At 38.2% G+C, this 26,675-nt stretch overlaps 2 protein-coding genes across 3 annotated transcripts; one reads left to right on the top strand and one right to left on the bottom strand.

Moving 5' to 3' along the window:
- Nucleotides 1-7,013: 7,013 nt before the first annotated feature.
- LOC126793387 (bidirectional sugar transporter SWEET4-like) lies at nt 7,014-9,414 on the top strand. Of its 2 annotated transcripts, XM_050519892.1 has the most exons (6): nt 7,018-7,098; nt 7,284-7,344; nt 7,549-7,585; nt 8,201-8,579; nt 8,813-8,932; nt 9,017-9,414. In XM_050519892.1, exons 2-6 carry the CDS (start codon nt 7,302-7,304, stop codon nt 9,197-9,199), a joined length of 762 nt encoding a protein of 253 aa, XP_050375849.1. In that variant the 5' UTR covers nt 7,018-7,098; nt 7,284-7,301; the 3' UTR covers nt 9,200-9,414. The 2 variants fall into 2 exon arrangements, with proteins under 2 accessions (XP_050375848.1, XP_050375849.1); XM_050519891.1 differs by having other exon boundaries at nt 7,014-7,344.
- Nucleotides 9,415-22,676: 13,262 nt separating this feature from the next.
- On the bottom strand, nt 22,677-26,675 carry LOC126793547 (protein NLP6-like). Its single transcript, XM_050520097.1, has 5 exons — nt 26,288-26,675; nt 25,295-25,854; nt 25,117-25,164; nt 24,058-24,997; nt 22,677-23,924 (listed from the first exon to the last, which is right to left on the bottom strand). Exons 1-5 carry the CDS (start codon nt 26,559-26,561, stop codon nt 22,885-22,887), a joined length of 2,862 nt encoding a protein of 953 aa, XP_050376054.1. The 5' UTR covers nt 26,562-26,675; the 3' UTR covers nt 22,677-22,884.

Here is a 26,675-nt window from a genome sequence, read left to right as displayed (position 1 = left end):
GTTGACAAAACGAGTTTAGGATTGAGAAAATAAGGACCTGATTATGAGAGATATTGAGTTTTAAGTCTTAATTTTTAGTAATATGTCTCATTTACCCCCTTTTGTAAGGGCCCATACATGATTCATATCATGAAATTAACTAAATAATGACGAAATTTAGTTAGATGGATTTAGTTGGTAGTAAAACAAGAGTTGAATGATCATTTTGATCAATTTTAAAAGTATCGACCATGTCACAAGAGTTCATGTACTTTTAGTGATTTTTTTCTCCAAATAACATTCGGTTTTGGCCGCTAGCTAGCATATATGATTGCTCAACTTTCTTCTTTTCAAGTTTTGTATTCTGCTATATGAGCTTTATTCTATTCCTTTTTGAATCGCTGAAGCTAGAAACTTCATTAACTTTGCATAAAGTTTGCATTCGAATAGATGAACTGGAAAATCATCAACCTTCAATTGATCGGGTTCATCTTTATTCTCCTTGCATTGGCACTCTCTGGAGTTTGGACTACTTTGCTAGCTAGTTTTGACATGAAGTTTCCACTTGCCAATTAATCACTTGATATTTATCCTTTCTCCTAATTAACTTCACTCTGGCCAGTATCTTCATCATATTCCATTCTTTATTAATCTATTTGCTCCTCAATGCATCGATACTGTTTTCAGGTTATGTAGATTGGAAATTCCAAGAACTACTATTTCTCTTATGAAACATACAAGGAGCTTTTATATTTATTTTCGTTTTGAACTTTATAAAAATTTAAACACCCTCAATAAAAGAAAAAATAAAAAGTACTGCAAGATCCTGTAATCCACTATATGCATGCATGAGATAGACAACTTGTTGGAATATGAAAGAACGGAAAAATTCTCATCACCAGTCCCATACCTTGCAGCCCTACTCAACTGCATGGTCTGGACCTTGTAAATCAGGTTACCCACACAGCACTTTGGTGTACGTGCACCATATATAAACGGGTCGGTTAATTATAGGTAGCCATTGGCCTTGAGGGTCCTTTACATCATTGATCATCATCTTTCTGAGCTACTCCGATAAGAGAAAGAGGCCATGGTGCTTCTGGCCGGTGGATCTTCGTGGTGATCGATCATTATCATCTGTGTTCTTAGCTTTCTGGTTCTACTTTTGCCCACACACAGAAAGAGCTAGGTATAAGGAATTATGGTTGTGGCTCTTGTGGGTATCATTGCCACGACATTTAACATGAAATACATTGGCCTCCATGGTTGATGGAGCTTAAAGTGTAAGATATGAAGACGAAATCAAATCAAAAATCAAAAATAAAAAAGATTTCCTAATCGGAGAAGGAGAGCGTTGAAATCAAGGTCTCCTTGCTACCATATAGACGCAATTATGATATTCTTGAGCATATCTATTTAATTACTTTATTTGCATATATATATATATATATATATATGTCAACCAGCTCTCCATGTACATTATTCGTTTATATAAGGAAATACATTCTTCGTTTGGAAAAAGTTTTGAAGTTAATTAGGATTGTTTTTGCATAATATATTATTTAATTTCTTTCCTAAGTGCACTCATGGTTTTATTGGTAGGTTTGTTTACAATTTAACCCTAACTAGTAACTAGGTGGTGGTGCCGTGCATAATATATATATATATATATATCTATTTGTATGTGATTCATTCAAAATATGTGATTTTGTTTGAAACATGTATTTATCTCACGTGCATTATATATACATGCTTATGGGTTAGTTGAGGAAAACAATTTTGGGAGAGAGGCAAAGAATTATGTAGTGTCTTTACCATGCATCTCTATTTCATTCAATTATTATTTAATCGTTCATACATACATGCCTCTGTGATATTAGGCATCAACGATGTAGAGAAGAGAAATATAGAAACTTGGGAAGAGCATTTGTTGCATTAGCTAGTGTCATAGCTTTAATTTGTATTGATTACATTCATTGAGCATTCGTTGCATTTTGTATTCTCTCTAGGGTGTATATATCACATGATAAATCGTTCATGCATTTAAATTAAACCATTCATTCATCTCATGAACATTGGTGAGTTTCATTGAGAGAGAATTAAGTCTTGTGTGGCAAGGAGACCTGCGTGGCTCAAATCAAGATCGACCTTCGTGGCATTTGAGACATGTCTGGCTCAACTCAAGACCTTAGTGACTTTAACGACCTTCGTGGCGTTAATGTCCTTCGTGGCAACAAAGACCTTCGTAGCTTTGTATTATACTTAACTGTGTATTTCAAGTATGAAGTATTTTTATTTTTGAGAATATATTATTTTCTATCATACGTTGTCAAATAATGTTTTATTCAATAGTAAAAGTAAAAAAAATTCAAATAATTGTGCTGCTTATTTTTTCCATCTAGTATTTTCTTAACATCATGATGGTGGTCTTACTTGGATGCTCTGTACGTACCCAAAGAGACAAAGATCGATGAACAAGTTGATATCTGAATCTGTTAAATCGAAGATAGAGCTATGCAAGAACATTACTATAAATTCTTTTAATATTCCATCTATAAACTGTTTCAATGATGGGTATATATATATATATGAAATTTACACTCCAATATTTATAAACCACACTTTAAAACTATTGAAATTTCTAGTTTGCCCTTCACTTACAAAAGGGCTGAAGTAGGAAGGTGATGGATAAATGGAGGACAAACTTGGAATTTCATTGGTTTTGGAGTGTGGTTTGTAAGAATTGGAGAGAGGTTCGAGAGCGGACGTCGGCGATTCCGGCGACCAACGACGTGCAACGACGGTGCAAATGGTGCCGGTCGTGCTCCTCCTTCTCAGCGCTCGTGTTTGTGCCGGTTGGAGTTCTAATGCCTGCCCACAGTGGTTGGAATCGGCAAATTTATGTAAATTTGTCAATTCCGGCTGACACAGACAGAAGCACCGGGAGGAGGGAGCACGGCCGACACCATTCGAGTCGTCATTGCGCGTCGCCAGTTGCCAAAATCGGCGACGTCCTCTAACCCACCAATATATACGTGTGTGTGTGTGTGTGTGGCTTTAGCATTTAGGCATATAACTTCAATTCATTCCAAGTTGCTCTAGGACTACCTTTACTGAAACTACATCATTGTTATTGCTTTGTTTTACTTTGTCCAAGGGAAATGCCAACTGAAGATTATCTCAAATTTCCTTAAGAATCTGGGCTCTACTAATATCTGCGCTGAATCATATTCTCAGCTCATTATGTGGCTGATAGGAAATAAAATACTTCTGCAAAATATTGGTTGTCTGGGTCAAGTAAACAGGTCCTGCATTATCAGGTATGGGTTCATGGCAAACAAGCCAAAGTGTGAATATTTCTTATTTAATGAAACAAGAATAAAAGAGAGAATAATTAAAGAGGTATAAAGAATGCATGGTTCTCATCAATTAGTAGAACTTTAGTAATATGAATCTAAGTCAGATCACTATATCATTGACATGAAATTTTACGTGAAGATGTATTTAAATAAACAAAAGAAAACTATGATAATTGCTTGTCTACTTACCTATGACTATGGCTCATTCACTCAATCTTCAATTATCATCGAGTTCTAATACCCAAAACCGAGCGCAAATAAATGAGACAAATGTGTTGAACCCTTCAATTTTCAGACACTCGTATAGCTAGCTTGCTTCAAATTTCTTATACTCGATCATACTACTGTACGCGCTCAATTAAGATCGAGTTACTAAATCTACATTTAAGTTAATATATGAAGGGCTTTCTTCAGTCTCTAAAAAATGTCAAGGTTGGTTTTCTCTGGATATCATTCACTATTCAAGGAAAGAACGTAAGAGAAATAAACTAATAAAGAGTAAGAAGATGATCGACAAGGAAACGTGCGGGTATTGGAAGTAGTTGGTAGTGATGTAGTCCAAGATTAGGAAAAAGAGGAACAAAGAGAGTAATCATTAGAAGAAAACAAAGAGCGTGAAAGAAGTAGCGATCGATGGATTTACTTGACGTTTAGGAAAAGTGTCAAGTTCTTTACTAGCCATAGGGGGGAATCCTCATGGCTAGAGGCCAGTGCAATGAACAATATTTCTCTTATTGTATTGTAACATATTGTCACGTAACATATTATGATCGACTTATAAAGATAGATATATAAATGAAGACACTTTACATACTTGCATATTTGCATAGTAATATAATTACCTAGGGCCCTCCATTTTTCCAACTATACTCTGATAATATGTTGCAGATAAGTTGTTGATCCTACTTCTAGTACTACGTACTCTCTTCCCGTTTAAGAGTTGTAAACCTTTACTGCTTCGGAGCTAGACTGAAATGTGTCATGTGTCAACGGCTAGTTGTCGATTAATGTGTCAACGGAGGAGGAAATGACAACTAGTTTTGACATTTCAAATTATCATTTCCTCAGTTGACACATGAATCGAGATACATGTTAAGCGTAACCACCATTGAATTCGCCCAGTTTATGGATGGGGACTCAAATCAAATCTTCTGCCACTACTCGGTGTCTGCAACTCCATCTTTCAGCAGTAGAAATAAGACCAAAACGAGCACAATGGGAAAATGTTCTTTCCCATTTTCCTGTATGAACTTTGAAAAGAGGACAGTGAGTGTATGCAAATTGGCCGTCTCTATTTCTCTAAATAGGTAGTCTGACTGACTTGGGGGACTGTAAAATGAGTCACATCGATCATATATAGCATTGTTTCCCCAAATCCTATTCTCTCTTTGAAGCATAGTCTCGATGAATTATGGCATCCCAGAATAATGTATCATCAGACAACTAAGGTCGTTTTCCATTCAAAGTGAGGAAAAGAAAGATGCTTGGTTAAGTGATGAGTTACCTGATGCCTAAAATTTAAACGGAGACGAACAATAATTGAGGTCATATATGCATCAAGATCTTATGGCAACATGCACATTAATTTTCGTTGTATATATTCTTATTTACGAAAAAAAAAACTTTTTGTTTGGAATAAAAGTAGGGTTAATATTTTGATTCTACTACAGCAAGCTAGCATGGGAAAAAGAAAAAGAGCATTTCATGATGCTAATTGATAGTGAATACTAAGGACAAAGTGTTTAAAGTTAATAAATAATCCGGCCAATTGATATAATAAATTTGAAAGCAATCAAATCCAATTCACTAAGTTCTTTTCTACCATGTTCATGAAGGGATCATGAATATGAAACAAAATCCAATTCATTATACTGTATATATATATATATATATATTGAGCCGTTAATTTCCTCTAGAATCGTTGCATGATCAAGGAGAGCTTGCTTATATATTGCCAGAGATCTCTAAATTTTCGACACGTACGTAGTTCAGCATCTTAGGAATGATTTGTGAAGAGAATCGTACAAATTCAGAAAATCATGCAAAGCAGTATTACAGAATACAGACATATTAGGACATTAGGCGCTGCATTAAAGAACTACACAGACCAATAACAAACTTCTAAACCAAATAAAATCAAACCCATTATTCTAATTTCTCTTCTCTAGAAGGATTAATCTAGATCATGTTATCATAAGCCTTTACAATGTCCATATATTCCTTACAGTTTGAGAGAAAAAGATAGATAACTGCCATAATTATCAAGAGACAATGTGACCTAATTTAACTCGTTTTGGTGTCTGCAGTGGTTCCTTTTTCAAAGTCCAGAATAATAGCTAGGTCTCCTTTTGAGTATTTGATACTTGCGTATCGATTGCTTAAGCTCAGAGTTGTGCATATTAGTTGCAGAGTTCTGATACAGAGACGTTTAGGCGAACTTCCTTTTATTTTTTTTCAAAATTAACAAAAAATGAGACGATAGCTACAAAATGTCTTTTTATGCATGCGAGAATATATAAGATTGCTTTGTATAAAAGTTACATCAAATGAAAATCCTCAATAGATCTTCGTGGGATTATCTATCATTTTTATACTTAATACGAGTATACGACTACGTACACGATTAGTGCACATGCATGTAATATTACTATCATTTTTTCTTCTTCTAAAACACAATGCATGCTACCCAATTCCGAACCGAGAGTTTTTCTCCGGATCACATTCTAATTTTGGGGTGTAAATTATAAATAACAACTACATAAGCACACAACTTTTGACTCTTGAACCAACTTTGATGCTAAAATGATGAGAAATTACCAACTCTATGAGATAAGAAAATATCTAGGAAGAAAGAAGATCATCGATTCCATGCATAAAAAGAGCAAAGCCCTCTCCTAAATGCATGACCAAAGTACGTTCATGTTATAAATGTGATCATCGACTCGATCAAGATCACTCATTGTCACTGCTTTACCAAACTCACCAACAGTCCTATAGTAATGCATGCTGTGGATGATCTCTATAAAATTTGTTCCCTTATCGATCACAAAATGAAATTGTGAGCTAGTGCCTTGGTAGTTCTGTAAATAAATTCAGAGAACCACGTATTCAACCATTCATTCAATGAAAGAAAATCCAAACGAACTAATTAATATTGCAATCACCCACCAACCCGGCCAGTTCCATCAAATAACTTAATATGAAATCATGAAATCCATTTTAGTGATCATGATATCCATTTCATTGATGGGTTTTTACTGCTTAATTCGTGTATTAATAACACTACATGGATTAATTCTACACTAGAAACCACTTATTAGATATGGAAAATAATGCAGCAGAAATCAAAACTTGGATTCTGAGTGGGAGAAAGTGGTCGTAATGCCCCAATAGGTTTTTATAAATGACCTGAGTAAACGAGTTAAATTCATGCCATTGATATCTCAAGGGCTTTGCAGTCACTTTCTGAGAGTCCCAACTACCTGAAAGAAAGTCCTGGAAGAATCTTTAAGCTAGTAGTGACCGCAGTGCTCTCTCTCTCTCTCACTGTCTCACATATCCGGCTTGATATTCGATCTCTTCCATTGCGTTTTGGAGCTATAGCCCTATATGTGCTAAACTGTTAGCAGTATATATATATATAAGTTCCATGTCTAATACATGCCATGCAAGAGACCTAACACCAAAACCAACAAAGTGTTCGCAATGAGTCCAAATTAGTACGCTTTCAAATCACAGGAACACACAACCCACACCGAACGTACATCTAGTCCTCCCTCTTCATTATTTATCTTCCTCTTTCTCATTTACACCCAGCAAATCTCTCTCTCTCTCTCTCTCTCTCTCTCTTCTTCTTCTCTTGTTCCCCTAGCTTATCCATTTTTCTCCGCAGCCTCATTTCGATCTTGTGCTTCTTCTCCCATATATCTTCTTCTTCTTCTTTAGGGGTCAATCATCACAGCCATGGTTTCTGCAGATGCTGCTCGGACTGTGGTCGGTATCATAGGTATGACTGACCGAGAGTACAATATTGAACTTCTAGAAATAATCTACTTAGATTGACGATGAGATTTATTGATTAAGAAATTTATTCATTGAGGTTTCGTTAATCTTTCGTATGTACGTAATTGACCAGCAGGAAATGATCGAAGATTGATCATATCTGCTGTTCGCTTACTTTCTCTTCTTCTTCTTCATCTTTTTTTTCCAGGAAACCTCATTGCATTCTTCCTGTTCTTGTCACCAGTGTAAGCTTTTCCTCCTCTCTAATTCCTTGTTATTGGCACTGCCAAATTTTGAAACAACTGAACATGGTTAAAAACAAGGTACAAAAAAGTTCTTATTTATTCTTTCTTGTAAAGGGTCGACATGATATTCACCAGCCAAATACAAAAGCAAATGATATGTTCAAAGTATCCGGCATCATGTCTATGTAGACATGTGAATGATAATTACTTGATATGGTATTATGTTTATATCATTGTCCATATATATATATAAAAAATTGAGCATATATAAAAGAGGCATGGGAGGGGCCCGAGGGGGGGGGGCATATGCACATATATCCCTCTTATACTAGAAAGGCCATTAGCTTAATTATGTAAAGCCATTGAGCTTTTAACAGAAGTACCTTAGTTATTATTTCATCTAAGTTGAGTTAGAAGGGAAATGTTATCTTTTACGCCAATGAAACGTAGATTGGACTTAAAGAGCAGTTTTACCACTAATAATAATTAGGTTTACCTTAATTAGAGGCTACAACCTAATTATCATTTACTATAAAATGATTGATAATATCCACTAATGAAATAGTTTTCTTTATGTATTCTGTCAAAAATTACAATGATTTAATTATGGCGCAGTCCAACTTTTGTTCAAATATGGAAGAAAGGGTCAGTGGAGCAATACTCACCAGTCCCATACCTTGCGACCCTGATCAACTGCATGGTGTGGACCTTATATGGGTTACCGATTGTGCACCCCGATAGCACTCTGGTCTGGACCATAAACGGGTTGGGTACGATCATTGAGGTCGTCTACATAATCCTCTTCCTCATTTTTTCCGACAAGAAAAAGAGGCTCATAGTGGTTCTGGTTGTTGCTGTGGAGATCATTTTCATCGGTGTTCTTACTCTTCTGGTTCTCACTTTGGCTCACACACATACCAAGAGGTCCTTGATTGTAGGCATCATATCCATTGCCTTCAACATCATGATGTATGCTGCTCCAATGACTGTCATGGTAATTAATTGATCGATCACCCTTAGCTGATTAAAATCCTACATGCAAATTAGTTGAAATCATACCCAGTTAATTAGACGTAGATATATATAATTCATGAGATGCAAGTATTAAGCTCATATCATAGTTTGCATTTTGGATTGTCTAACAAAAAGATACGACTGCAGACTGTCAGACTATGTTTAGAATGCATCTATATGTTTAATTTTCATTATGCTACTCTTTGGTGACAGAAAATGGTGATCACAACAAAAAGTGTGGAGTACATGCCCTTTTTCCTCTCGTTTACTTCGTTTGCGAATGGCCTTGCTTGGACTGCATATGCTCTCATCCGTTTTGACCCCTTCATCACAGTAATAATTTCGTGATCCCACTAGAACTCCAATCAATTATGATAGTTTTTCCCAAGCTCAAATATTGTTGTTGTTTGGCCGCAGATTCCTAATGGACTGGGCACCTTTTTTGGATTAGCTCAGCTGATTCTGTATGCCACGTACTACAAGTCGACACAGCGACTGATAGCAGAAAGGAAAGGCAGGGAGGTGAACTTGTCGGAGGTAACCATAGACGATAACGCCAAAAAGATTGCCGGCCGCACTACTCAGTATGGAGACGCATAACTTGACGAACTCCAGCGTCCAATGCAGTGGACATGCCGAGAAAACAATGGAAGTTATAAGTTAAGAGTCTTTTCTTTTTACCTTTTTTATTTTCTCCCTTGCATGCCTCAGCCGGAGGACAATGAATGCATGCGCATCGCATTTGGTTTTTGTGTTGTGGATCATATCTTGGCATAAGCGATACACATCTATAGTATACGTGTATTATTGTTATCTCTGTATAAGTGTATATGCATGAGAGATGTGATTTCTGATATGATCATTAAGTGTAGTCAAATATATAGGAATCGGATGAATGACACATTACACATACAAGCTCTTGTGTTCACCCAAGTGGCAATGTTTGCCTACAAAGAGGTGACTGATGTACTTAAGATTAAGGCACACGCCTTTTCAAATAACATTCGGTTCTGAATTCAACAAAGGCCCCCTAGCTTATATGATTGCTCAACTTTCTTCTTTTCAAGTTTTGTATTCTGATATATGAGCTTTATTCTTTTCCTTTTTGAATTGCTGAAGCTAGAAACTTCATCATTAACTTTGCATAAACTTTGCATTCGAATAAATGAACTGGAAAATCATCAACCTTCAATTGGCTTCATCTTTATTCTCCGGGGGATTTAGATATATACCTACAAACATATACCTATTTTAGATTACACCCATCACTTTAATTAACACTCAAACTTATATATTAGGTTGATTTTTAATTTGGAAAAATATATTTTGAACATGGGTAATAGAACATAGAATTTGCAGGATTACCAAGTTTGTCATCTGGACAAATAATAACTCATACTACCTCATTTTTCCAGAGATTGTGCCTACCTATTTTTTTTTTCTCATCCTTGATTGTAGCTTAACTCCCATATCCCTTAATTGAAGTTTTTAAATTAATCACTACATCTTATATCAATGTTATATATAAGAGTTAGTATGATTTCATCAGTAGGGTCAAAAATAATTGTGTTGAAAGTATATGTTGATTTCTGGTTCGTATTTGTTTTGTGAATTTATTCTAACGAAAATGTATATGTTTTTCGATACCTCTATTCGAGATATGATTCTCCATAATAGGGTATGTGTTGAATTTTCCTTCTAGCGTACACCTAGGTGTGTTTCTACTCTTGATTACACGTAGTATGAATGTTTTGTCTTGTGTGATGTTTTTAAGTGTTTGTTTTTTTGTTAGTATAGTTTAGTTTGTTTTGTTTAGTAGGTATAAAAGGGTGGGAGGTCTTGAATCTATGGAATGTGTGTTGAGTGTTGCTTCTATTGTGGTGGTAAATAGTTTTTAATCCTCAGCAGTAATTTAATTTAATTTGAGGTGTGCATAGTATATATCTGTTTTGTAGGTAATGTTGAGTAGACATCTATTTTGTAGGTAATATAGAGTAGAATCTATTTCGTAGGTAATGCAGAGTAAACATCTATTTCGTAGGTAATGCAAAGTAGACATTTGTTTTGTAGGTAATGGGTTTCGATATGTTTGTACGTAGACAACTTTTCATTCTCTCACGTAAAAATATAGAATAAATCAAATATAGAAAATTAGACAAGTCCAAGAAATAATTCTATGTTTGTTTTTTGTTTCTTGACTAACATAATTACATAACAAGCTTGGATGTAGAGAAAAAAAAGAGAGTTTTTAATGCATTCAATCGATGTGATTAACACAAAAAGAAAAACTACATTAATTTAATTTTTCATTTGACTTTTCATGTAATTTCTCTTACCTAATTTATTTTCTTAATTTACACGTACATTTTTCTATAATTTTACATGTTTATTGAATTTGAAAAATTCTGACGACTATATATATGGAGTTAATTTCCTTTTTCAATTAGAAGGGTAAAATCGTAAATTGAACTAAAAAATTGAAATACGTTAATTATTCAATAAAACCCTATAAGAAAGGTTGGAAAAGATTTTGGATGTTGATTTAAAAAAGAATTGGGTGTGGGCTAATCTTAAAAGAGGGCTTGAAAAATGGGTTTAACACTAATTGTCTCTTATTCTCCTTGCATTGGCGCACTCTGGAGTCTGGACTACTTTGGTAGCTAGTTTGGTTGACATGAATGACACGTTTACTAACCTGCAATGAAATTGGGAATGGAAGAATTGATTACGGGATGAGTAAATTCTATCATTTAGTAACACATGGATGAATTGAAATTACAGTAATGTGGGACCCACTAGTAATCATGAATTGATCATGAATTGATTCTTGACAAACCTCCAAACTTGATATCCAAGGAGGGAGGTGTGTATCGATATCAAAGCTCAGGTATCAATTTTTCTTACCAAAATTACCCTAATTTAATTTCAATATTTCATAATTGTCCAACTCTATATATATGCTATTGTTAAGACTCAAAACAAACAACATATTTCGCAAAACTCAAAGTTAGTGACAATTTTTGTCAAGTAAAAATTAAAGAAGATATAAAAAGTGTGGATGATGAAGATCACAGCTGCATCAAGCATCGACGGTGCTACTACTCTTGCTGGATGTGGACCACAACTATCCCATATGGCGTCGACATGAAGATTGAGGTCAATGTGATCAAGGTTGAAAGTTTTTCCAGCAAACCATCGCACACCATCAAGCTCGATTGCAAATTCATAACAGAAGAGTCCAATTGCAAAACGAAGCTCCAAGTCAAAGCTTGGTATCCTTCTAGCAAGAACAACAATGTTATCAGTGCCAATTCAAGCTAAAAGATGGACGATGGTGAGGCTGTCACGACCCCGAAATTTCGAGCATGAAACTCAAATTTTGAAGTCATGAAAAACACTAAAACAATCTCAATAAATCGAAATCATTTTATATGCCACAACGGATCATCTCTGTAATAACCCTATTTTTCGGAACAATATTTGGTGTTGATTTTAATTCTATTAAGTTGTGAAATTCAATTAAAAAGGAATTTGGTTGTAGGCGACTTCACGAAACGAAAACGGAAACGTTCTCAGAACGTTTAATTAGAAAAACATTACGTTTTCGCAACGTATATATATCGACTTTTATTCCATCGCTCGATTGCGAAAACTTCCTTCACGGAAGTTGTAGAGCTCGACAATACGAGTTCGTAGACGCATCACGCGTTCGAATTGGACGTCATACGGAAAAGTTATTAACGATGGAAGTAGTTTCTGATTTAGGAAACGGGTATATATAGAAACTTATTGGAGTTAGGGTTTCCATTTCTGGAAACCCTTTCCCCCGCGCCTCTCTCTCTGATTTCCCTCTTTCTCTCTCTTCTCTCTCGTCTCTCCCCGATTCCTCTCTCTCTCTCTCTAGCCTCACCGGCGATTTCGCCGACCGGCCCTCCATAGGCCACACCGCCTAGCCCAAAAGGACCGCGCGACCCTCCTCACCAAACCCCGAGCTCGCGACGCTCCGCCTCGCCGCCGAGAGTCTTCTTTCTCTCCCCGAGCCTCCGTCTGCATCACGCCGCGATCTCCGCCTCCAAGCCGTCGTGTCACTCACCGCCGGTCCCTGGAGCATCTCGTGACCCTCTGCCACCACCCTCTAGCACGCCGTGCCTCACCTCGCTGCCAAGAAACCTCATCGACGAGTGGAGTTCCTGCGAGAAGCTCGCCGACGATTCAATCACTTCCGACGCATTTCGAACTCCGATCTAGGTAAGGATGCATTCAAATTATGGTTGTGATGATTGTGTGATGTTTTTGGATGGATTGGGAGGATTTTTGAGGAGGATCGGAGGTGTAGGTGGAGAGTGGAGCACCGCCGCCTTAGGCGGCGCGTGTGAGTGCATGAGGCGGTCTGGAGGTGGCCTTGGGCCGTGCAGGGGCGGAGCAGAAAGAGAGGGGGAGAAATGGGGCGGTGGTGGCGTGCTACGCGCCGGCCGTAAGCTCGGCGCGTGTGCCCCACGCGCTGCCACAGTGAGTGGCGCGTGACGCTCACGCGCCACCACGTATGGCGGCGCGTGAACAGTGTTTCTAAAGGGTAAAATTGGAATTTATTTTTACGTGTGGTGAATGTAAAAGTGATTTACGTACGGTAAATGTAAACTTATTTTACATACGGTAAATGTAAATATAAATTACTTTCAGTAAATTTAAAAAGTAATTTCAGAAGGGTAAATCAGTAATTAATATTTACTGAGACAATATTTATATTTAAATACTATTTGTACGTACAGAAATACGTAAATAATATATACACGTACATGAATACATAATTGATATGTATTTGCACAGAAATACGTGAATAGTAAATACGTGAATAGTAACTCCATGAACAGTAAATTCGTAAAACCAGAAATTGCTGAACAGTAACATATTATTACTGTTTTGGCATTTAAAGGTTTACGAAACGATTCTAAATTCTTTTCTTATCTTTTCAAGGTGATCATAAATCAAGGAAAGAATTTATCTTCGGAAATTGTGGAATTACGCTCGAGTTGATAAGGTGAGTAAATCTCACTTATTTACGAATCTACCCTTGCGGAGATTCAAAATTTTGCAAAATATTAAAGAATGAAATATAACATGTATACGATATAGTGGATTATATATATATATTGTATAAATGGTAAATAGGTACATATATATATATAGTTTGCTATATTATATACAGTTAGGATTTCGGTTGTGAATATGATCACAGTGGTGATGAGAATTATATATTGAGCATATTGATGCGATTTGTACAATATGAGGTGTGATTATTATACATGGTTTTAACATGGAGTTGTTAAAACATTTTGTCTTCGGACGTGTTTGGCATGTCAGAATCTAGCCTTTGGCCGGGCGAAAGTTACGATACAGTTAGAGCTCTAGTCTGCCTGCCGGAGTACTGCATGTGAGGTAACAGATGAGTACTCATATTTTTGAATGTTGGGTAGCAGGAGGTTGCCCAATATCGGCGGTGTACTACGTGAGGGGTAACAGATGTGTACCAGCGTTCATTAGTACCCGTATTATAAAATGCATTTAGGTAACCAGAAGGGTGCCAAATTTCTCATGAGCACTTTCATTTCATATTTTGTTGGGACAACCAGATGGGCCGTCCATTGACAAATGAGTGCATTTATATTGGTTGTTTGTGGATTTTCGTATATATTGATATGCGAGTTATGTTTTCATTTTACTCATACGAGCTGTAAAGCTTACTGGGTTTGTGTTTACAATCCCGGTGCACCAATTCAATGTTGTAGGGGATAATTCCTCATGTGTTGATTAGTGGAGATCGATGGACAACTCTGAGGACTCGAAGTTGTTCATTATCCTGCTTGTGGTGAGGTTTTTATTGTGGATTGTGTGAGAACTTGTGAGGATTCATTTGTGGGTTTGGTGAGAGATTGTGAAATTATTACATTTTCATTTTATGTAATGTCGAATTATAAATTTGGTTTGTAATAATTGGTTTTTCTGAGTTGTATTGCGAACTCAGTAATGATCCACTGTGACATGTAAAATGATTTCGATTCATTGGGATTGTTTTGGTGTTTCACGACTTGAAATCTTGAGTTTTTATGCTCGAAATTTTAGGGTCGTTACAATCTCTGAGTTCAAAATACGACTCAGTCAAACAGATTTAAATACAAACTAAATTATAATTCAACATTATAACAAATGGAAATGTATAATACTCACAAAAACCTCACAAGATAGTCACAAAAATATCCTCACACAAGCTGGAAATAAATAACTTCAAGTCCTCTAAGCGGTCAGTCGATTCCCGCTAATCCACACATGCGGAGTTATCCACTACACCATCGATTTGGTGCACTGGGATTGTAAACACAAACCCGGTAAGCTTTACAACTCGTATGAGTAAAAACAATAATAAAACTCGCATATCAATATACACGGAAATCCACAAAACATCAAATATAAATGCACTCATGAGTCCATGGACGACCCGTCTAGTTGTCCAAAATATGAAAATGAAAGTGCTCATGAGAAATTGGGCAACCCTTCTGGTTACCCAAATGCATTTATAATACGAGTACTAATGAATGCTGGTACACATCTGTTACCCCTAACGTAGTACACCGCCGATATTGGGCAACCTTCTGCTACCCAACATCCAAAAATATGAGTACTCATGAGCCGATAACCCATCTGATACCTCACATGCAGTACTCCGGCAGACAGACTAGAACTCTAAATGTATCGTAACTTTCGCCTGGCCAAAGGCTAGGTTCCGACATGCCAAACACGTCCGAAGACTTGTCAGAAGACATAAACACGTCCGAAGAAAAAACTCGTCCGAAGACATCAAATCACGTCTGAAGACAAAACGTTTTAACAAACACCATGTTAAAACCACATACAATAATCATCACCTCATATTGTATAAATTAACTCGACATGCTCAATATATAATTCTCGTCATCAAAATGACATATTCACAATGAAATCATAACAGTATATAATATAGCAAACTATATATCCTATTTACTATTTATATATATATATATATATATATATATATATATATATATATATATATATTCCACTATATCATATACATGTCGTATTTCAATCTTTAAAACTCTGCAAAATCTTGAATCTCCGTGAGGGTAGATTCGTAAATATGTGAGATTTTACTCACCTTATCAACTCGAGCGTAATTCCACAATGTCCGAAGGTAATTCTTTTTCTTGATTTATCGATCACCTTGAAAAGATAAGAAAAGAATTTAGAATCGTTACATAAACCTTTAAATGCCGAAACAGTAAAAATATGTTACTGTTCAGCAATTTCTGGTTTTACGGATTTACTGTTCAGGGAGTTAGTATTCACGTATTTACTATTCCCGTATTTTTCTATACAAATGCACATCAATTACGTATCCATGTACATATACATACTATTTACGTATTTTTGTACGTATAAATATTATTCAAATGTAAATATTATCTCAGTAAATAAAATTACTGAAGTACCCTTCCGAATTTACTTTTTACATTTTACTGAATGTAATTTACATTTATATTTACCATACGTAAAATAAAATTTACATTTACCTTACGTAAATCACATTTTTACATTCACCGTCGTAAAAATAAATTTACAATTTACTGTTTGAAATTACTGTTCAAGCGCCGCCGCACGTAGCGGCGTGTGGGGTACACGCGCTACTCGTCGGCGACCGCGCGTGGTGCTCATGCGCCACTCACTGTGGCAGCGCCGCCGCCCCATTTCTCTTCCTTTCTCCTCCCTCTTCTCCTCCACGGCCTCACGCCGCCTCCTACCACCTCCACGCGCCGCCTAAGGCGGCGGTAACCTCTCTACTTCAATCCTCCTCCAATCTCCATAATCTCAACTCCAAATCATCCAAAAATTCACACCAAGCATCACAACAATCAAAATATACAAACCCTCACCTTAATCGAAACTTTGAACCGTCGAATTCGTCGCCGGGGTGAGATGAGTCGCCGATCGTGTCGATTTCTCGAGGAGGTGTGTCGTTGCATCCCCCCTTCGATCGTAGGTGGTGCAGGGCTTGAGGAGTGATGGAGGCACACCTGCGTTGAACCCTAGCTTCGTCGGAGGAGAGCTTGAACGACGGCAGGTTTGTTGCAGGGGACGGAGGAGATTGATGTCGATCCTCGGCGACGAGGGGAGGCGCGTCTTGCCTAAGAGAGGAAGAATTCGAGCTCGTGATGGAGTAGAGACCGGCTGTGAGAGACATGGAGGTCGGAGCTCGTCGGATCGTGGCGGAGGATTTTCGAAGGAAGAGAGAGATCGGGGGAAAGGAGAGAGAAGAGAGGGAGGCGCGGGTTTGGAGAGAGAAGAGGGTTTCCGAAAATGGAAACCCTACCTCTGATAAGTTTTCCTTTTATACCCATTTCTAAATCGGAAACTAACTTTCATCGTTAATAACTTTTACGTACGATGTCTGATTCGAACGCGTGACGCGTCCACAAACTCGTACCGACGAGCTCTACGACGTTTGTGAAGGAAGTTTTTACAAACGATCGATGGAGTAAAAGTCGATATTCACGTCACAAAAACGTAACGTTTTTCTAAATAAACGTTACGATAATGTTTCCATTTTCGACATACCACTTCGCGAAGCATACAAAATTCGTTTAAATAAATTTCAGGAATTTATAAACTTAAAAACTATCCAATACTCGTTCCGAAAAATCGGGTTATTACAGAGGCATCCACACTTTTTATGTTTTGTAGATGTCCGTTCTGAAATGGGCCTCTATACACACACACACACACACACAAAATATGTGACATCTAGTTTACACCATAAGATTATGAAAAGCAAACGGAAAGTAAATAACAATATGAGTAAAGTCTTGTGTTTGATCATTATCAAAAGGTACAAGTATGGCTCGACTTTTTGACACCGAAAAAACCGAAACCGGCCATAACCGAACCGAACTGAAACTGAGAAACTGAAACCGAATGGAATCACCGTGTCGGTGTCGGAAACCGAACCGAACCGAGCAGTTAGTGTCAGTTATCTGTTTCATGCTTTCAGAAAACCGGTGGAAACCGAACCGAACCGAGAATTGGGATGTAAGGTTATAACTTGTATTTGATGAACATATGTAATCGATCGGGTGCTTATGTAAAGCATAGATTTGGTAATAAATATATACATGTAGAGATATGTGATTTTGTACAAGGTAATATATGATTTTGATTTTTATATGTGTACAATCATGCATGGAGAGATCTAATGTAATGCTTTTTGGATTTTGTCAACTAACCCTCATGTTAAGACAAGTATGAATATCTGGTGATGAAGCTCATGAGGTTTAGTGTTTATTTTGGTTAACTTGTTGTGATTCAGCAAAGCACAATAATTTTGTTTAGTTAATATTTGAGTTCTTAATTATTTATTTGGTGAATGTATTTAATTAAAGTATTGAACTTGTAGCTTACTCCTTTACTTTTAATCTTTTTATTTTCATTAGTTAAGTACGAAAGGTCAATAAGGATATTAGGTTTTGTAACCGAAATAAAACCGAAACCGAACCGAATTATAGGGTTAACCTAAACCGCGGTTTTTATATATATTTTTCAGTTTCGGTTTAGAAAAACATGAAACCGAAAGTTCGGTGTCGGTTTTCGGTTAGTGCTCATAAACCAAACCGTTGACACTGAGTCCAGCTCTACATACAAGTTCTTATGGTATGGTAAGTTAAAAAAATGTGCGACTTCATTAATACAGGGGTATTTTAGTAATCAGATTGGTTTTAGTTCTAATTTCTTACGGTAAATAAATAACATCAATTGTAACTTATTAAATTTATGATATGTTTCTATAAATAACAACTCAATGAAATTGAATCTCCACATACAATTCAATTTTATCTCTTATTCCAAATAAATTTCATTTATGTAGAGTTTCATTCCAAATTAATAAACGTATCGGAAGTTTCCACTTGACCATTAATCACTTGATATTTATCCTTCCTCCTAATTAACTTCACTCCGGCCAGTATCTTCATCATATTCTATTCTTTATTGGAAGAACCTTGCCAGACCAGCCCCGGTCAGGACTAGCTAACCTAAACCAATGAAATAGCGACACGTCTCACTTTGACTTAATCAACTTCAAACAACTACATAGAGGGAGGGAGAAACATCCATCCCAATTCGAAATTTCGAAGGAATTGAAAAGAGATTTAGATTGAATGGATTATACCCGTTGCAAAAAACATTTATGATTCACTGTGTCTGAGTAGATTGTCATGCTACCATTCCTTTACTCCTTTAAGATAGTTTTTGGCCAGAAAAACTCTTCCCGCTTAGTTTGCTTGGTGAATTTTTTAGCAAATTAATTACTACCCAGAACTTGAGTATGTTTTGATGGTTTCTTACTTTCCTTTTAGGTTCCAAATTCCAACTTGATCCAATTGATAGAAACTTGCATGATGATAGACAACTGCTTGTCACGGACCTAACCATTCGGCTGCCACAGTTGGTCATGTGGCACTCCATCTTCATGGAGCCAGTCTTATCCAACGGGTCAATGCACTGGTTTCGCCCAGCCTTGGGCTCATCAGGGGATCGGATCCAGATCCTAACTTGTGTGTAGGGTGGCCAACCCTTTTTTTTGACGTTAAGTCTCCGACTAGCGACAAGCTCCCCAAACTGAACCGGGTCGGCCTGCCTGAACTCCTCGGAAGGAGCATCCATATATCTCCCACACTTTTAATCTTGAAGCAAATCTCACTTATGCCTGATGTTCATTCAACCAGCGACGCCCACGTTTGACACTCCTGAAAACGGGACGTGACATCCCCCCCACCAAACTTGGTGTACGTCCTCGTACACGGCATCCCCACTTGTGGCCCGCGTATCCCTTGTACGCTCGCGATGCCTAGAGCGATGAAAATGAGTTCCCAAAGATCGCCCAACAATGACTTCGCGTCGGATCTCTCGTCCTGAACTTTGCCAAGGATCCTCTCGTCTGGTCCACCCCCTGGAGACGACCCTGCCTACTCGACTCCCCCGCGGAGCCCCCCATATCTTGGGGACACGACGACACGTGTGAGCGTTTGGCGACACAACGACAGCGATGTTGAGGCGGCTCTGATACCACTTGTCACGGACTTAGCCATTCGACTGCCACACTTGGTCCATGCGGCGCTCCATCCCCATGAAACCAGCCTTATCCAACGGGATAATGCACTGGTTTCGCCTTGTCTTGGGCTCATCAGGGGATCGGCTCCAGACCCTAACCTGTGTGTAGGGCGGCCAACCCCTTTCTTTGACGTTAAGTCCCCGATTAGCGATAAACTCCCCAAACTGAACCGGGTCGGCCTGCCTGAACCCCTCGGAAGGAGCAGTCATATATCTCCCACACTTTTAATCTTGGAGCAAATCTCACTTATGCCTGATGTTTATTCAACTACCGACGCCCACGATTGACACTCCCGAAAACGGAACATGACATGCTGGTGTAAATCTTCCCGAGGTTTCTAAGTCCCTAAGTTTGGGTTTGATCTCTCCACTAGACTCTGTAAGTTGATTTTCTAAAAGTGACAGGTGTCACTGTTTTATTGGTTTTGGTCAGCTTGGCTGGTAATCTAAGTTTTTTCCAAAAAGAAATATTCTTGGAATTTCCAATCTACATAACCTGAAAAACAGTATCAATAGATTAATAAATTTCTTTTATGAAACGTACAAGGAGCTTTTATATTTATTTTCTTTTTGAACTTTATAAAAATGGAGTTTTTATTTCTACCTTTAAAATTGGCATTTAGATCTCTCTACTTAATAAACCTCTAATTTACTTTTTCTAATAACCAATTTGGTATCTACACCTCCATCTTTTCCTTACAAATACCCCTCATCCAATAAACTCAATGAATTCAATCTTCCGTATAAAACTTTAATTATTCTTATAAATATACCCATTTTGTAGAATCAATCTCTATGAAATCGGCCGGGTAAAGGATCTTACTGAGTCCCTAAACGCTTCTAGTCAAGCTCCATAATTAACCCACTAGTATTAATACTCCAGGAACTCAAAGAAATTAAATATCGGCAAATCAATCATTTTCTTAACTTTGAAATCATAGGCATGTTTATTTAATGATTCATTTTCTTAACTTTGAAAACATATTTGAGGGATTAAGAATATTACAAACTGGTCTTGATAACAAGAAATTTTAATTTGCTCAGTTGTACATATTGATTTGGGTACTTTTAAGTAATTTAGTATTGGTTGACAAAGTTGATATTATTTTAAAAAAGAAATAGGTCTTAGTGCCAGATTTGGAGATATAAATAGAAACTTCCTTATAAAATTTTAAACACTCTCGATAAAATTAAAAGGTACTTCAAGATTCAGTATTCCACTATATGTATGAGCTATGTAGCACGGACACGGATACCGACACAGACAACGCGACACGACAATTTATATATAATTTAATATATTTATCAGTGCGTAAAAAATATATATAACACATGAAATAATGTTAAATTAAAATTTTAAGTTCATTCCATTGCATAACAATTTAAAATAAATAAATATAAGGAAAAAAAAAGGGAAAACGATAGGGCTAAAACAAAATTTGGGTTTTTTTTGTTTAGTTTTAGTTTTTCTAATTTTTTTTATCTAAAATGATGATGTGCCGTGTTAGAATTATGTTGTGGCGTGTCAGTCACAGTGTTGGAAAATTCAATATTACTGACACGCCACTTGGCGTGTTGGACACGGTGTCGGGAAGTGTCGGACACTTCGACACGCCAACTTTAGAAGTGTCGGTGCTACATAGTGCATGAGATAGACAAGACTTGTTGGAATATGGAAGAATGGAAAAATTCTCATCACCAGTCCCATACCTTGCAGCCCTACTCAACTGCATGGTCTGGACCTTGTACATCAGCTGGTTACCCATACAGCACTTTGGTGTACGTGCACCATAAACGCGTTGGTAAATTATGGGCGCCATTGGCCTTGAGGGTCCTTTACATCATTGATCATCATCTTTCTGAGCTACTCCGATAAGAGAAAGAGGCCATGGTGCTTCTGGCCGGTGGATCTTCACGGTGATCGATCATTATCATCTGTGTTCTTGGCTTTCTGGTTCTACTTTTGCCCATACACGCAGAAAGAGCTAGGTCTATGGTTGTGTGGCTCTTGTGGGTATCATTGCCACGGCATTTAACATCATAATGGGGGTCTTACTTGGATGCTCTCATCCGTTTTGATATAATCTTGTACTGATATGATCACGGTGGTCTAACTGTCATAATTCTTGGTTATTAAAAACTTCCCCCATCTTAAATCACGTTGTTGATTGCAACTATGAATGCTCGAAAACGAACTAAATGTACGTTATTATCTGGTGATTCTGGTCTCAGAGTTTTTGATTACTCACAACTGACCTGGTCCTATATGTGGCATGCTACAAATCCACTCAGCGACTGATAACAGAAAGAATGAGTTTGTCAAAGTTCGTGATTATAGAAGATAGTATGATACTGAACCCAAACGATAAGTAGCAGGCTCCGGGGAGCCACCATGTACGCCAACTCTGCCATCTCCCCAGCGAGGAGCCGGCGCAGCGGGGTGATAATGTTCCACGCTAAATTGCCATACTGGAGAGGCAAGAGTCATCTAGATGCGTCATGCGTGTAACCTCTATGAACATGAGAGATGTGATTTACAACGTTATCAGCGTTTGCGGTAAAACAGCAGGCAGAAGGTTATGTTCACCCTGTGACGAGTGCGCGTACAAAGAGATGGAAGCCTTGTAAACTTGCAGCTATGTAAGAATGTTTGAGATCAAATAATATATCGTTCTGAAGTAAACAAGAGGCCAGGTCCAAAAGTTTACGGACTAGTTTTATGATTGCTGATTAGAGAATTTCATTTCTTTCTTTGACATGGATTCCCACTCTCAGCAACTGAGAAAAGAAATGAAGTTCTAAGGTCAAATCTGACAAGATACAAAGGTTCTTGTGACGCAGAGGACTTGGTAGTGTGGATGTCACAAAATCATGGGATAAAATGTCAAGGAACAAAAACTCCAATGAAATTCAGGCACGGGGGGAGCAACACTATCGACACTTTGATTTCAAGATGCACTCATTTTCTTTTTAATGACAAAAAAAAATGAAGCAAGACTATCAAACAATACCTACTACACCTGCATTTGCTAAGCATCATTTAGAAATGATGTTAAGAACTAACCAGTCTAGCCATATCTACAATTAGATCCTCATTCTTCAGTGCTCTCGCAAGAGCTTCCAAGATTGGGCAGAATGTCATGCACAGAGAGTCTGATCATATTGCTGCCTGATGATCTGCAAATTTCCATGCATTCCTGCAGGTCTGCATCACAGGCTATCAGAACCCACTCAAGGTCATCATCCATATACTTCATATCAAATGTGCCCACTTCCAACTTTAATCTCTTTGCCACTTCCTCTTTCAGGTCCACTATACAAGAACTCATTGCGATCCGAAACCTGATGATATCATCTTTATATGCTGCCTTTATGGTGACACTCCTCATTTCTTGTAAAGAAGTGTTTTGGGGCATCGTGTAAGTAATAGTAGGCATGGATTGCTTAGGTGCTGTATTGGGACATGGGGGGTCTGTCCAGAAAACTTCTGGAACTTGCTCGTCCACAGTTATATCCGCAAAAGGACAAAGATTTCTCAAGTCCTTTGAACTTCCAGCATCCTCTAGGAGAATTCCTCTAGATGGTTCATCAGGTACTGTAATCCGGAGAGCATCTGGTATCGAGCAAGGACCGGGTACATACAGTTCCTCCGGCGGTCGAAATGCTGATTCAGGGGAGCGATCTACTTCGGCAAATTGCTCGTGGGTGGAAGAAACAAAGGGTTCTTTTGCCATTGCACTTACATTTGCCGGACTACCTTGGCATGAACCATGAGAAGTAGGGGTACCAGTACTTGCCTCCCTTGAGCCACTACCTGTTTTGGATGAGTTTGAACCTTTACCAATATCTTGCAATGGATCTTCTCTCCCACACTGTCCCTCTTTACCGGGTGAACTAGAGCTGGGTGAGTCTTTCTTTTCTCCCTGGACTTCATAAGGTTGAGATATGGAGCCAACAGGACCAGTAAGCGGACCTGTAAGAGGACTCAAACCAAATGCTCCTTCACCACCTTGGACAGATTCAATTACAAGCTTTAGCTTACTGAGAGAACGGTTGACCTTGTTGATCTTGCGAGATGGCCAGCGAGAGATTCCATGCTGCCTACAAATGCGCTTCATTGTGGTAGGACAAACTGCAAGACATAAATTCCATACAGATCAATATATTTCAATAACGACTGCAAATTAACTTTTCTAATAATGTATATAAGGATATTGTTGAAACAACATGAGCAAAAAACGATGTTTAGGGTGACAAAAAATAACCTCCAAGGCTCTTTGCAGCATCTTTAAGACTTCCAGCAAAGTATTGTTGAAGAACCTCTAGACTAATTGATTTCTCAGTTTTTCCACGCTTCCTCTCTGATGTCTTTTTTATGTCTTTATTCTCAAGATGAGAAATGCTGTTGTTTCCACCCTTAAGAACTGCATTTCTCTCTTCATTGATAGCATCAATGTCCACCATTAACTGTGGTTTTGCTGGATCTAGGTGAACCTTCTCTTTACTGATAGGTAAGGAAGACCCTGGTAGTGGATCCACATAACAGGGAATGTGTATGCATTCAAGTCTTGAATCAAGTCCCTCATTTATAGAAGCTTGAACAATCTCAACTATACCTTCCTCTGCAAGTCCAATTCCAGAAGCAACTTTGAGATTCTGACAATGAGCTTTTACTATAGCCAATATAGAACCCAATAAAGCCTGTTGTTCACAACTGTCTGTGATGCTAGGTGGCAGAAAAAATTCTAGAATGTAATCATCATTTCCGGTATGAGTGCTCTGTAAACAGATTGCAAATGAGCTGGTCAACCCAAACATGCGTGCATAGTGTACTAAGGGGTATTCTGTTTTGCGGAACTGGCTAATGTCTCTGCAAAAGCATGCATTACGGGACAAGTATGCTCTCCCAGCAACCCCTTGACCCTTTTGTAAGTGATGCTCTACACAGGCCTCCCGAAAACCCCACATGTGAGCATCTACAATGTAGACTGCCACATCAGTTGTGGACATGCAGACCTGTTCCATGCAGCTACCATCAAAGCTTGTACAGCTCTTCTTCATGCCGCCACCATAAGCCAAAACATTGCGATGCATACATGGAACCCACGTCTGACCAAGTGGTAATTTATGAGTTTCACACACCATTGTCAGTATCTCCAAGATTTCAGTCAATGCACTTTGGCGACCTTCATTGCGTATCTGAATCTGGTTACAAGAAGGGCCAAGCATATATCTGTGAGAATGGAAGAGGAAATGAAAGAAATCCATATTCATTTTTTTGGTTTCCAAAAGAACACCAATTTAGGCACATGATTATTGCTCACCTGTGTGCTTGTATGATCCAACATCTGTGAACTTTTCAAGCTTACTGCCTGCAGGAGAAATTAAATTATGTGACCAAAATTTTCTTTATTTTTATTTTTGTTGTTGACTAATAAATCTGTTGACATTTGAAATGAACATCACACAATTAATTTAAAAAAGACAACAAAGTAAACTAACCTCAAGGGCTTTGCATATTTTGTCAACCTCCGGAGCATAATTGATCTTCTGCGAAGTCATAATGAGCTCAATTACACCGATACAGGACCGCCCAGAGGGTTCAAACACGGGCAAAGCTAAGGTTCCCTGCACATTGTAGTGCTGAGCATGATCAAGCCGCGGATACTCTTTGATGGAGTAGTACTGAACATTTGGAGTCCATTCAGGCAACTTTTGCTGGAAAACACGGCCGGGAAGCCCAAGCACTCCATCATTATCCCCATCCACAGAAAACATATACATCAGAGAAACCATCCTGTACTGATGAAGTCCATCATGTGGATCCAGCACAAAGGGCTGCCCTGAGGTTGTGAGCACATACCGATTTCCAACCTTAACCGGCGCCCAAACCTGAGCTAGTACATGTTGATCACTCGACTCCTTGAGGTACCGAAGCGCCTGAGTGATCCTCTCCTTAATCATAAAATAACCGTCTGGACTTGGCTGCAGCCCCGAAAACGGGGACGCAAGTATTTTGTTGTCCTCATTCTCCCTCGGCTTCTCCACTACCTGATTAGTAGCTGTGATATTACAATAAGTCAAACTCCAAATGAGCAAACCTCTCAAGAACTGAAAATGCTGAATGAACCAATTGTAACATATATTTTTCTCCTTAACAACTCAAGTCCCAAAATTTTCTCCGTCACACAAATCAGTAGTGAAATTAAAAATCCCATAAACATTCAAAAGGCTCCTTTTTTAGTGTAACAACCCGATTTCGACACTTGCAAAAAAAGTCTCCGTGGTTAAAAGTTCACGAGGGAATTACAAAAAGCAATCAAAATAAACCAAAACAAACACAACCAAGTATTCCTATAATTAGAAACCTTTCCACAAAGGAAAACCCACTAAGACAATAAAGCACTTGCTTAATACAAACTCAGCTTTATCTTCTCAGCAAAACCCATGGTTTTATATGATACAAAGTCCCACAGGCCCAAGCTAGAAACTCACCGGAGACATATCGGGCCGGGTCGGGAAGAGCCTGGACAACTCCAGCGAGCTTATTATCGTGATTGCTGACGTCGGAAAAGGCCCAGAGAGGGGAGCAGGGGTCGTCGGCGGAGGAGAAGAGAAGAGGGGAGGTGGGATTGGAGAGGAAGTGGATCTGATCCAACGGCCAGGGGACGTCGATGTCGAAGTCCATGAGGGAAGCGGCGTCGAGGTTCTTTGTTGACTTTGGGAAAATGGCGGGAGGAGAGATGCGGTCTTCTTCGGGGTCGGACATAACTGTTGATGTTGGGAGAGAAAAATGAGGAGGAGGAGGAGGAGGAGGAAGGAGAGGTAAATGGTTAATTTGTTGATGATGCAGGGGGGAGTGGGTTTGATTCCATGGAATCCA

Source organism: Argentina anserina, chromosome 5, assembly GCF_933775445.1.
Source record: "Argentina anserina chromosome 5, drPotAnse1.1, whole genome shotgun sequence".
Lineage (NCBI taxonomy): Eukaryota > Viridiplantae > Streptophyta > Magnoliopsida > Rosales > Rosaceae > Argentina > Argentina anserina.
Note: the sequence above shows the minus strand (reverse complement) of the source record. Positions and strands in the feature narration are given on the sequence as shown.